Source organism: Epinephelus moara, chromosome 21 (assembly GCF_006386435.1).
Source record: "Epinephelus moara isolate mb chromosome 21, YSFRI_EMoa_1.0, whole genome shotgun sequence".
In the NCBI taxonomy this organism is placed as follows: domain Eukaryota; kingdom Metazoa; phylum Chordata; class Actinopteri; order Perciformes; family Serranidae; genus Epinephelus; species Epinephelus moara.
Window position 1 is genome coordinate 35,106,539 of NC_065526.1, and position 13,240 is coordinate 35,119,778.

At 39.0% G+C, this 13,240-nt stretch overlaps 1 protein-coding gene across 3 annotated transcripts in view; it reads right to left on the reverse strand.

The window, feature by feature from the left end:
* Positions 1-3,037: 3,037 nt before the first annotated feature.
* Positions 3,038-13,240, reverse strand: part of dpydb (dihydropyrimidine dehydrogenase b) — a 42,388-nt gene continuing 32,185 nt past the window's right edge. For all 3 annotated transcript variants that reach the window (XM_050032555.1, XM_050032556.1, XM_050032557.1), the window contains 9 exons: positions 12,065-12,185; positions 11,793-11,912; positions 10,217-10,359; positions 8,507-8,561; positions 7,401-7,522; positions 6,635-6,781; positions 6,428-6,490; positions 5,329-5,406; positions 3,038-5,209 (listed from right to left, as the gene is read on the reverse strand). In XM_050032555.1, coding sequence (XP_049888512.1) covers positions 5,045-5,209; positions 5,329-5,406; positions 6,428-6,490; positions 6,635-6,781; positions 7,401-7,522; positions 8,507-8,561; positions 10,217-10,359; positions 11,793-11,912; positions 12,065-12,185 — 1,014 coding nt within the window. In that variant the 3' untranslated portion in view covers positions 3,038-5,044. The remainder of the gene's footprint in view (positions 5,210-5,328; positions 5,407-6,427; positions 6,491-6,634; positions 6,782-7,400; positions 7,523-8,506; positions 8,562-10,216; positions 10,360-11,792; positions 11,913-12,064; positions 12,186-13,240) is intronic.

Here is a 13,240-nt window from a genome sequence, read left to right on the forward strand (position 1 = left end):
TATTTAGATTTAACATTTATATTTATATTTATATTTAGTATTTAGATTTAACATTTATATTTATATTTATATTTAGCATTTAGATTTAACATTTAGATTTAGATATCTGAGAGAGCAGTGTTCCCCGACTCCCAAAAGCGGCACCCGAGCCGCCTCACTGCGCAACTCCGAATGGAATGGTTGTGACATCTAGTGTTGTCACCATACCAAAATTGGGACCCACGGTATGATACCAGTGAAAGTATCGCAGTTCTGAGTAGTATCATGATACCACTGCAAAAATGAGGCAGATGTGCCTTTTGTCATTTATAAAAAGATAAATCACTTTTCTATAATACATCAATGATATTTCAATGGAATAGGCCTAAATTACTTACTGACTTATTCATACTTCAAAAACAGCATCAATAAGTGATGAACATAGGGGGGATCAAATAAAATAAATAAATAAAATAAAAATCATGATTTAATTTGCGCGCACAAAACTATGTTTAGTCGCAAATGCGAGTAAAATGCTCGCATGTAGAGCTCTGTGGAAAACAAATCACTGCCGACAAGTAAAAAGAAATAAATAATAACTTTCACTGCTCAAAGATACTCACATGCCTGGAAAACAAACCACTACAGCAGCATATTGAGTGCCAGGTGGCCAGTGTAACACCGGAACGAGTTCCAGTACGTTCCGGCTCAAATTAAGCACTGGTTAGCTCTATTATTAGCTCCCTTCTTTCCTCATCATATCTGCTGCAATCTATTAGTACATTTTTGACTGTTTCCAGTTTGTTACAGTGTGTATGTCAGTCCCAGGGTCCAAATTTGTCCTTAATCATAAGTTCAAGGTCCACACAGTTGAATATATTCAGTGTCATACCTGTGTTTGGCCATGTCATTGAGGTAGTTTGCTGTCTCTGTCAAGTAGCTGCTCATTAGTCATTCACTTTACAGCAGGAAAGAACACTTCAAATAAAAGCTCTGTGCCAGAAATTCACTGTACTTCAAAATAAAGTGCTTCTTTTTTTTTTTTACAATCTTGACATGTTCACAACCCACTTTTGGACCACGACCCACCAGGTGGGAATCACTGCTGTATGTCCTATCCTCAGACGGAGTGACCATCTCTTCCCTTGGTCTCCCACTAGCCTACATATAAGACCAACATGTTTTTTAATACTGGAAAAATGTTTCCCGGTCTCAGTATGAACATGATGATTTTCTAGAACCAAATTGTCATAAGACCTAGTGCAGTGTGAAGTTGTTCTGTAGGCTAGTTTAAAAGGCAAGTGAGATACTCAGGTAGTTTGCCAAGAAGTATAAACGTGGATGACAGGGCAACTCCTTGCAAGTGAAGCCAAAACATCTCGATCGCCCCCTGGTGGTTGGCTGCAGTACAGATCATGAAGCCCACCCACTCCATGTTAGTGAATGGGACGAGCCAAAGTAAAAACTCAAAGTACACGCTACATAGATTTTTCCGAAAGATGGTTTCTATCATTTTAGATAGTTCTTACTACCCTGTAAATACTTGTTTTCTGATGAGTTTGGTTTTAAGTAGGTTATTATTATTTAATGCTATAAAACCCCATGATCAACAGCTGTTTGTACCAGTGTGCTTACACTCAATGGCGCCGCTCACAGTTGGTCGGACGGGTGTTTGGGCGGTAACTCCTCCACCACTGGCTTCGAATAATGGCAGCAGCCGTGTCCCGGGTATTTTGGCTTTATTAACACATAGCTGGGGTAAGTGGGGACATGGTGTAAATCTTTATACAGTCTATGGGCAGGGTGCACCTGACTGCAATCTGGCCACACTGCTGTATTCATGAACCTGCTGCATCCCCTTGTGCGCACTGAGCATCAACTAACCATCAACTCATGGAGGTGAAGAGATAAAAACAAACATTCTGAACAGAGAAAATAGTGGCTGCTTCTGATTCTGAGGACAAACTGAATGGACATCTGAAACACAAGACATCACTTATAACACTTTGAACAAAACACCACACAGTTAGTGGTAAATGGTCTATACTTTTCTATGTTCAAGATTCTTTTTGTTTTTAGGTTTGCAGTTTTGACCAAGGTTATCAGTCAGGGCAGTAGTCACCATACACATTGTGAGGGGAACACGTCCTCCCCCAATGTTCAGATATGCCCAAAATGTCCCCCCAATATATAACTGAAACTGAAAAACAAATTTCTTTTCTACGGCAGCCTTGTAAGCCCAGGTTCTGCTGTTTAATTTGATGTGTAACATCACTATATTCTTTTTGATCAGTGCATTGTTTCACACTGTGTTTGCAAAGTCGTTCTCAAAGTCCCCCAGTTGGGGCAATTTGGGCAACCCAATAATAGAAGACGAGTGCCCATTCTTTCTAAAAAAAAATTTGTCAAAATACGTTAAAATCACGTTTAACAGGGAATTATTCAAAATTTTCCCGGGGGAGAAACCCCACCCCCAATATTGACTGTTGACTCCATGGCTACAGCCTTGTTATCAGTTATAATTGTATTTCTCTGCGTGGGAAAATGCACGGCTTTTAAAAACTATGACTTGAATGAGTCTCATGGTGAATGATTGAAGGTTTGTGTTCACATGTCTACCATCCTCATCAATGAGACAGAGTTTTCTGAAAGAATTTGGTGAGCTTTTATTGAAAATCACAATTGATTTTGACAGTGTAATATATACTTTTTTGTCAGTATTCACGTTGATAACAGCAAAAACTCAGATAAAAAGGAATTCATCAATTTACTAAAATCATTTGATTTCATGCAATATGTCACTGGGTCGGCTGCTTGCTTTATCTGCTTTTTTGCTCACTTGTGGTGTCCTGTATTTATTTATTTATCTACTGTATTAAAAATGGATGTGATATCACAGTATGTTTCTATATCTATTATATGGATGTTTAACAGATGAGCAGGCGGCACCTTGTATGGTAGCTTGGGCCATCAGTGTATGAATGTGTGTGAATGGGTGAATATGACAGGCAGTGTAAAAACACTTCAGTAGACAATAAAGGTGCTATACAAGAGCAAGTCCACTTTCCATTTTCCATTTAGTTGTGGCCCATCCTTTAGTCCTTCAAACATGAATTTCATCCCAGTTTGACTCGTGATGTCTGAGATACATTAGTACTTTTTCCCCCGTCTTACATGTGTCTGATCATGTCAGTTTCACTCCAGTGTACAGACGGTTTGTTTCATCAAAGAAACTTTATTTAAATCATAGACTATATCAAAGATGCATTTCCTTTTACATTAATATATCTAATATACAATATGCACAATTAATTTGAAGTTGTCCATCATCACATTAAACATAAGGGGTCTCATTCATGAAATGTTTGTAAATCTGTGAGTAGATTTGCACATGAAAACCCTTGGTAGTAAAAACCTACACCGGGTTCATGAAGGCTGTGGAAAACTCGGATTTGATCAAAAGCATGTATGCATGTTGATGAAACTGACAGCGTGCTCCTGCTAGTCAGCAATTAATGTACATCCCCGCCCATTTATAGCCAGTGACGACCATATATGGAGGTGATAATTACCAGAATAGGTGCATCCTGTCGACCTGCGAACATGGTGCAAACAAAGAGAGAGAGAGAAAGAAAAACTTTTCCGACGATGAGGTTGATGTTTAGGTGAAGCTGAGTTGAGAAAAACATTTTATTTTCTTCTGTTAGTAGAGGTGTGACAGGGACAGGTAAATCAATAGACCGCAGGTGGTGCTCAAGCATCTGCCCTTTAACCCCCTGTCTAGATAAGTGCCCTTTCTGCAAGATGTTTCTTCTTTTTCTTTGAATAATTTTATATTTTAGTTTTTAAATTTGGCCGATGGCATCAATTCTCAAATTAAAAGTGTGTTGTATGCCCGACAGCGACATTTGAGTCAAGCCCCTGTCCTCTTCAGCTTCCCTCGTGGCAGCCACATGCAAATCAAGCACCCTGCAGAGCAGCATCACGTCTCCCTCATCTGCCGTCATGGACAGCCAAGTAACAATAGTGTTTCCCCTTAGCATCAGCATTCTTTGTCTCTGTTGTGAAATTTAACCACTATTGAAACATCTTAATACAGGCGGTCTAATGTAGGCAATAACCTGCTGTTAAGTTTACAAGTAGTCTGATTCCTGTTCACCAACTGCCCACTGTGAGTAGAGACAGATGCTGAATTGTTTTCCCACTTTCACTTGTCTTTTTTAAACCAAAATTCCATTTAAAATAAAGTTTATGTCTCCCCACTTAGCCTGCTTGTTGTGACTGAACACAGGCCTACTTTGCAGTGTGGAGGGTAGATTGGTTGGTTTGTTATTTTATTTATTCAGAGAACAGTGTTTTCCAATTTTGTATTAAGTCCATTCAAATAACTCATTCACATTTTTAAGAAGCCTAATCTGAAGCTTGAATCTGCTAAATGCCAACTAATTTAGCTAAATGTGTTATATTTCTAATCTTTTGTCATGTTTAACTCATGTGTTTCAAAGGCATCTCCATATTGTGAACATAATAGAGCACAATACGAAAATATATGTGTACAATGGGTACAGGTGGGTGTAGGCAGGTGTAGATTTTGTTAGTACCTACAAAATGATTGGAGCTACTAACATATTGATGAATGCCAAAATACACGCAAATTTCCTTCAACGTATAGTTTACACACAAATTCGTTCTGTTCACGTTTCATGAATGAGACCCAAGGTGTTTACAGAGGGATAACATAAAGCAGATTACACATTTACTAACATAATTTTGATAAGAATTACGGTTAAAATATTGAAAAAAATTATGTTTGTTGTGAACCTTGAACTTAAAAAGGAAGGTTGCCCCTTTTTCCAATTGTAATACCATAATGGTGCCAGTATTTCTCCAAATCAAGACTAAATTTCTCACAAGTCCCACCCATTCACTTTTGAATTCTTTACACCATCCAAATGACTTGCATCAATGGCGAACAAATGCTTAAACCACGATTAATTAAAACCAAAGTTCATAATGTCTGATCTCTGTTTTTAAATAGGTGGAAAGTTCTGGATTGTCTTTCCCTTTAGCACACAGGACTAACGGGCACACCCCTCTTAGGTTTATAAGGTGTTTTCATGGTAACCATTTTGATGCAGTCTATAATTGGACAGACGCTGAAGCACAGAGTGCAGCCCGTGCAGCTGTCAGTCACCACGGGAAGGTGGGTCTCTGGGTCAAATGTTATAGCCTGCAAAGACAGTAAGCATGTCATGTTACAGGACTGAGGCTGATAAGTCTGAAAAAGAAGTGTTAAAAACAAAGAGTCAACTATCTGTAAGTAACAGACAGACGGACTGACAGACATACCTGGTAACCAGAGTCATTGCAGGTCATGTAACATTTTCCACAGTTGATACACATCTCTTCATCTATCAGAGCCTGGACCTGAGAATGCAGGGGAAGGTCATGATTATGATAAATTTACATTTCATTTGTTTCAAACTCAAAGTAATGATCTGTGACCTTTCATACAAACATCAGTTTTACAACTCTTTGTGGATACTCCATGACAGTAACACAGAGTCAGCAGGGACTAATAACTTGGACATTAGTGATCAGCAGGTCCACGTGAAAACTGTGCCAGGGACAGTATAATAAAGATGGACAACATGACAGCTCCCCAAAAGTAAAGCCAGCCAAAACATCTTGATCGCCCTCCATTTTAGGATGTGACATTTTCCCAAAGATGGTTTCTGTCATTTAAGTTAGTTCTTATCACTCTGATGATGTGGTTTTGATCAGTGGCGCTGCTCAAAATTAGTCAGACAGCGAGGACAAGATACCGTGGAGATCGCTGCTGCAAAGACAGTGGCTCCAAATGACATCGCCAGCGCAAGACGGCAGTGGCTGTGTCCTGGATATATTAGCTTCATTTTTGTACAGTGGGACAAAATGGAGAGGCATTCTCCATCTTTATAAACCTCTAATGATCTGTGCTCACAGAATTCCAACAACAGCTCAGCAGATTTTTAAAAACATGTTATCTTAGATAAATACTGTCTATCATATTAATAAGAGCAAAAACAAAATTTCCACTTTATTCTGCAGATGTTCATTCTTTATCCCTGCTGAAAACTGTACAGAAAAATTTGCAGTTTCTGTTTTGGTCTGGTTATTAGTGAACAAGATTGTCTTGTGACCTTTAATGAGACTAACAACAAGGTCTGGTAGAGGCTGCCTTTCCTCTGCTCTCTATAAATGATTACCACATCAGAAGCTCACACATTAATTATCCAATGATCAGGAGAAGACAGTTTGGGTAATGTCAAAATATCAAGAATATCATGGGAGAAAAAAAGGACTGCCTGCCATAATCCTTGGGGTTCTCATCATTTTAGAGCCAACAATCTAACTTCAAATCTGTAATTCTTAGAATATGAAATCGCTGAATGAAATGAAAAAGTACCTGCTCCATGTTGTTAAGGTCCTGGTATGCTCCGATATGGCGCAGGGCTCTGGCTATCACATCCTAAAAACGCACCCATGACCACACACACACACACACACACACACACACACACACACACACACACACACACAGACACAGTATGTTTACAAACTTAGTTGACAGAACATTGCATCAAAAGAATAAGTGTGTGTGTGTGTGCCATACCTTGACAGCAGGAACAGGTTTTTTGGGTGTGTTGATCCGGCTGATGGTGGCCTCCATCACATCAGTTTGTGTGTTTCTGAGCTTTTTCTTGTACTCTGCAATGGCTTCTGTCCTCTCCTGGAGATATGGACCAAAGCTAGGGAGGCTCTACACACACACACACACACACACACACACACACACACACACACACACACACCAGCACAAGTTAGGGGCAAAGGCAAACAATGACAGGGGCACTGTCTCATGTGTGTAATAATTGTTGATTCACTCCACAGACTCAGCCCTAATAGAAACAAGGCGGACGGCAGGTAGGCATCAAGTGAAGAGCTACCTTTTTAACATTATCTGCGATTAAATTATATAGATGAACACTGTGGTGTCCTCGCCCCAGTATCTGTATCCGAGAAGATGTTTCAAATCTGGTTTCCTTACAGTTGAAGTAATTGGTGGTTCTGTACTGTAGTTATGCACCTAATCCTCTAGGTGGTGCTGCGTGGTTTATCAGTGTATAAGTAGTGTTTTATAATGTTCCTTTTTCTGTAATGTATATTTAACTTCACTTGTATAAATGCAAAACTGTAAATTAGACAGATGGAGAAGCAGTCAAATGCAGGTGTTTGGTGGTGCTTTTGAAGCCTCTTCAAGACCAAACAGCCTGACAGGATGTCTTTGATTTACTTCTTCTACATTAGTATGTGGAGCTAATAACAGTAGTAGTCACTATAATGCTAATAGTAGAAATATTGGTAGTAAGCAGTAGTACCTTTCCCACCAGTTGTTCCAGTCTGGGAACAGGTTTTCCCTTCTGATGTCTCTCTGTTGGAGGAGACTGACCATCCCAGTCCTTCAGCTCCAGGCTCTTCAGGTACAATAAGGCCTTCAGACCTGAACACAGATAACCACAATAATGGTATTATCCTATCATTTAAAGGAGCGTTTGGTCCTTATAGCTTTGGTGAATTTGGTGGTCAAAGGTGAAGGTCACTGTGAACTTAGAAAACATGTTTTTGGCCAAGCTCAAGAATTCATATACCAATTATGAAAAAAAATCACAAAAAAATCTAACAGGGTAAAATGCTGAAGTGATGACATATTATATCCAAAAAGTCAAGTCAGTTTCACTGTGACATCTTAATGTTCTGCCAAAACCCTTTTCTAGCCATTACTCAACATCGTATCTCAGGAACAGAAGAGGTTACACTTAGTCAGATACTGAATTGGGGACACTAATCTTGGGTATCCACCTTGAAACTGTATTGATTGTATAGATCTTCTGTGCTGTTGGGGGGAAGACGTGTGTGACACAATCATGTTCACAGACGTGGATGTAAACTGTGACTGAAACTTGACAGGTTTGCCAAGGCACACAAACACGTGGCGTTCATGTTTACTTAAAGGTTCCGCAGGCCCATGTGATATTCAGAGCATTAACATAGCACCAAACAACTATTTGCTATATGAAGATATAGTGGAGTAATGCGTCCTAAGCAGATAATAAAGTCACGCCCCCCTGGTGTGTTGTAATTTGATCTTCTCTGTTCCTTGTATGCGCTTGCATGTTATTGCATATGTCCCTGTGTGTGTATCCCGCTGGCTGGCTAATCACCACACTCTGCCCTGCCGCTCAAATGGCAGTTACTGCTGATATTAGGATGGCGTCATCAGGGAAGTGTAGCGCCAAGGACAGCTGAGAGCATACAAACACATCTCAGAGCCAAATGCATGTATTTTATTGTTTATAAAAAAACAGTTATAGACATCTAGAGATGTTTGTCGTTACTGATCATTTGTTCTTTTAGGTCCAAATATGCTAGATTTACTTCATGTCTTTTCAAGGGAAAATATAGTATCAGAAACACAGCAACATACCCACACAGTAATCCTCAATCACTGTGAAGTCCTGGTTCTGTATTGCACTGCACACCTGTGGGAATCAGACACATAGACATAAACAAAAATATAATCCAAACCAAACAGAGTTAAATTTTATTTTGCTTCAAATTATGCTATTTTGTGAAGACAAATTTGACAATTCATACATTACTGACTGCAGCTTGTCATTGCCTCTATCTGTCAAATTGCTTTTGACATTTTTTGAAACCCACTTACTGTATGGTTTATACTGTGCACACTTATTTTTGTTAACCACAATAGCTTGCTTTTAAATGAGGGGAACTTTGTTTTGCAGTGCTTCTTAAAAAACATATCATTGTTCACACCATCCTCTACAAAAAATGTCAAATACAGAGCTTGATATGATTACTCACTGGATAATTTATAAGTTCTCTGGATCAATCATTGCCATTCCAAAAGGCACAGACAATAGAGTTACATTTAATTTCATTACAAATAAATTGTGAATCAATTAGTCCTGCCCCGTTACCTTGAATTCATCAAGACAACTTTGTTTTTCTTGCAATCATCTATGGAAAATGGTGAACATATTGATTTATTGATTGATTGGGGACCACGTTTAACAACAGTAAAACTATATCAAATCATCTTTTTTTACAAACTCTCACTCAACTTGTTCAGTATAATCCAAATCTCATTTATCCAGCCAAATGCTCAATACCTCCCAAATACATGCATTATCACTAAAATATTAGCATTTAAGTCTGACTTTGAAGAGCCAAATGACATAGGCGCAGACGCTTCCAGCTGCCTCTCTGTCTGCTTCCCTAAATGTGTGCTAAATTTGTGCTCTTCTTTCTATTTTGCAAGGCTTGGTGGTGCTTTCTGTGGTTGGCTTGGACAGTGGTGGCTTGTGACAGTGAGTCATCAGGATGAGGAAATCAACTCAGCAGGCTGTAAACGCTCCACCGGCTGACTTCTACCTAGCTAGCTGCTAGCAAGCCAGGTCAAGGTTTTCAAATGTTAACATCAGTAAACATCAAGATGGAGAAGAATGGGCAGCAGCTAAACTAGCATCCTGCTAGCCATCAAATAGGCATTAATCAGGAACTGTGATATCCTTTGATTCACAGAAACTTGGTGGTGCAATGCTTCCTTGTTCAGGAAGAGCGACCCTGCAGATCATCTTGTTGAGGTCAGGATGTGTGGACAGTTAAATCATCCACAACCAGACATGATGGATTATTAGGACCATACAGAATCGTGGATGACTATAAGGCATCAGCCAACGATGTAAGAAGAAAAAAAAGGAATTAAAGGAGCTGATGCAATCCCAGTTTACTGGAGTTGTACTTTGTATTGTCTCCATGTGACAAATAAATGATGATGATGATGATGATGATGATGATGAGATAAGTTTCACCTTCAGTTCAGTTTTAAATAGTGAGGCTTTAGGGAAAATGCATGTGTTTGGGAAGTACTGAGTGGATAAATGAGACTTGGATTATACTTAATGAGTTGTGTGAGAGTTTGTAAACAGATGTTTTGATATAGTTTTGCTGTAGTTAAACGTGGTCCCCAGTCAATCAGTAAATCAATATGTTGGCAGTTCTCCATGGAGGCATGTGTGAAAAACAAAGTTTTCTTCAGAAATTCAAGGTAACACAGCATGACTGATTGATACAAATTGTCATTTTTCAGTCAGTGTCACAGTAACATTATCACCTGTAACACTGAGGCCCCGGCGTGAAGAAACTGTAGTCCACTCTCTGCTGAGTCGATGCCTCCGGTGGCCAGAATTGGGAAACCAGGAAGTGCTCTGGCGATAGCTGATACAGCTTTGAGAGCAATGGGTCTGATGGCATTACCTGCACACATTGTTAATATTATTAAAAGCTTGCTCAAATCTTTCACCAAAAGGTCTATCTACTTCTTCTTCTTCTTTTCAGGCAGTCTGTGGTTTCTGCTATTTTAAATACTCTGAAAATGAGGACACTGAGATTTGATACTTGCTTGTAACAGAGCGCTATTTTTGGTTATAGTAGTATTAAATGGTAAAGTAGAGACGCACCCTTTATGGTGTATTTAAACTCCAGCCATGGTATGGGCTATTCTACAGTAGCTCAGAACGGACAAGCCAAATATTGGCCCTAAAGAGGACTTTTTGTTTTTTTATGTTACCTGATCACCGTAGGTTCTCCGTTATGCTTGGAGAGGGAAGGGTGAGTGAAGGTGAGCAGAGAGGAGGTTGGAATCTGCAACCTTACTGCTAGATATCACTAAATCCTACACACTGCTCCTTAAAAGAGGGAGTCCACCAAGGTTTATTATAAGTGCAATACCTTTTCTCTAGAAGTACTCATGTTTGTTAGCCTGGGAACCAGACAAAATCTGCAAGCTCATGTTTTATTTGCTCTAGCAGATGCGTCTGGTCCCCCTACTCCTCAATGCCAAATAAAAAAGTACCATCACTGCAGTCACCATTCCCAAGGTATTTTGTTTGGTATGACAGAGTTTAAGTCTTCCAATGACAAAACACTGGAAGAAATTGTCTCCAGTCTCAGTTCTTCTTCTTGCTGGCTAGGTGTTTTATCCAGTAGCTTCCTTAAAACTGTGCTGAGCAGCTGGGTAAAACAACTCACTCTCTCCAATCTGGAACTTTTCCAAATGCTTTGAAAACTGCAGTCATTGAGCCTCTCCTAAAGAAGAACAGTCTTGATGCCACTGTTCTGAACAACCTATTTCAAACTAACAATTTTAAAGTATAGTTATTGGAAAAGTTGTCTATTAGCAACTTGGCAACTTTTATGAAGCTGAACAATTGCTTTGATAACTTTCAGTCAGGTTTTTCGGCCCCATTACAGCATTGAGACTGCACTCAGTGACATTTGCCTGAACACTGACTCAGGCAAAGTCTCTGTTTTAGTGCTATTGAATTTAAGTACTAGTCTTAAGGGCGTCTCTGGAACTGTCCTTCAATGGTTTAAGTCATATCTTCATGACAGGAAGTACTTTGTCTTGATTGGTAACTATTAAGTCAGAGCAGATGACTGTGACATGTGGGGTCCCACAAGGGTCCATTTTGGGGCTCCTCTTGTTTAATCTTTGTATGCTTCCGTTAGACCAAATCATACAAAATACAACCAAGATGGCTGAAGCTTATGTGGAATTTCTGTTGAAGAATTATTTTCAAACTCAGATAAAACAGCAACGGAGAAGTTCCAGACTATTCGCATTTGTGAATTGGTCTGGTGACGCCAGGCTATGTGTATCACATGTATGTCTATGTGTGCATTCTTACCAGACACCCCTCCATACGTGGTGCGTTTGTCCTTTCCAACACTTGGCCAAGGGACGCCATCAGCGTTCAGTCCCATCAAACCTGAGACTGTGTTGGTGGCTGTTACTCCATCTGCTCCACCTATAAAAAACAATATTCATTACACACATACCTGGCTGAATGTTAATGTTTTGCAGTGTAATGTAATGTAAAATGAGGTACTGAAATACAGTAGCAGAAATGATGTGGAGGAAGAAAAAAGAAGCAAGCATGGTGTGGTGAAACATCTTTACCTTCCTGAGCTGCCTTGGCGATGTCGACAATATTGGTAACATTTGGTGTCAGTTTGGCAAAGAATGGGATGGAAATGGTTGCGCGCACCCAGCGACAGATGTTACGCACCAACACCGGGTCCTAATGGCAAAGACATAAACATGTGAATACACAAACAATTCAGCTCATCACTGTGTTCATTTTTGAAAGATTACACCAGGTGCTACCATCTATAATGTGGCAGAACAAGATATTAAAGATTGTGTACATCCGACCGGCACATATAGGTACTTTGTAAAATATTAAGGCCATGACCCTTTTTGGAGGATAGAAAATCAAAGATCCTGTTGGTGTCAGTGCAGTTTGACATGCTTGGATTATTATTTTGACATATCTGTATGTATTTATTTTCTGTTAAAAACCCTTTGTTTTATAGATATGTTTATAAAATTGTTTTGCAACCTTGCCTGAACATGAGCGTTCACAATACTGAATAAAGTAAGATTGATTGCCGTCATGTCCCTTTAGGCAATAACTCAACACAGAGGCCGGATATTGCTTATCCAGACATCTATATTCAAGTGAATCACCAGGTATCATTAGGCTTAGTGTTGTCTGTTAATAACCTACCTGTTAACACACAACTGTTTGATCTACAGACTGAGATTTAGTTGGAGATGGCATTCTAAAACTGCTACACAATGTTACTGCAGCAGCTTCCCCATCAAGCTAACGTCCATCAGTAGTAACTGTCACCAGCATCATTTCGCCATTTACCACACTGACAGTGAATATTCATGTATGTTATGGACCTCAAATCTGAGTGTGAAAGCCTTCTTCAACCCGCTGCACAACTATGGGGTGCCGTTTGTAAAGTGTCTCACGCTGAAAATAACATCAACATTTTGCCACATTTAGCTTCAAACAATGTTTAAAAAAGTATTGCGAATTTTTTAACGTCACCTTTTACCACATTTACAGCAATATTTGTTAACTTAGAAATATATGAAATAGTTAAATCTAAATATTAAATGTGGCACCTAAATGTTAAATGTTAAATCTAAATATTAAATCTAAATCTAAATCTAAATCTAAATGTTAAATCTAAATGCTAAATCTAAATCTAAATATTAAATCTAAATCTAAATGCTAAATCTAAATCTAAATGTTAAATCTAAATATTAAATCTAAATATA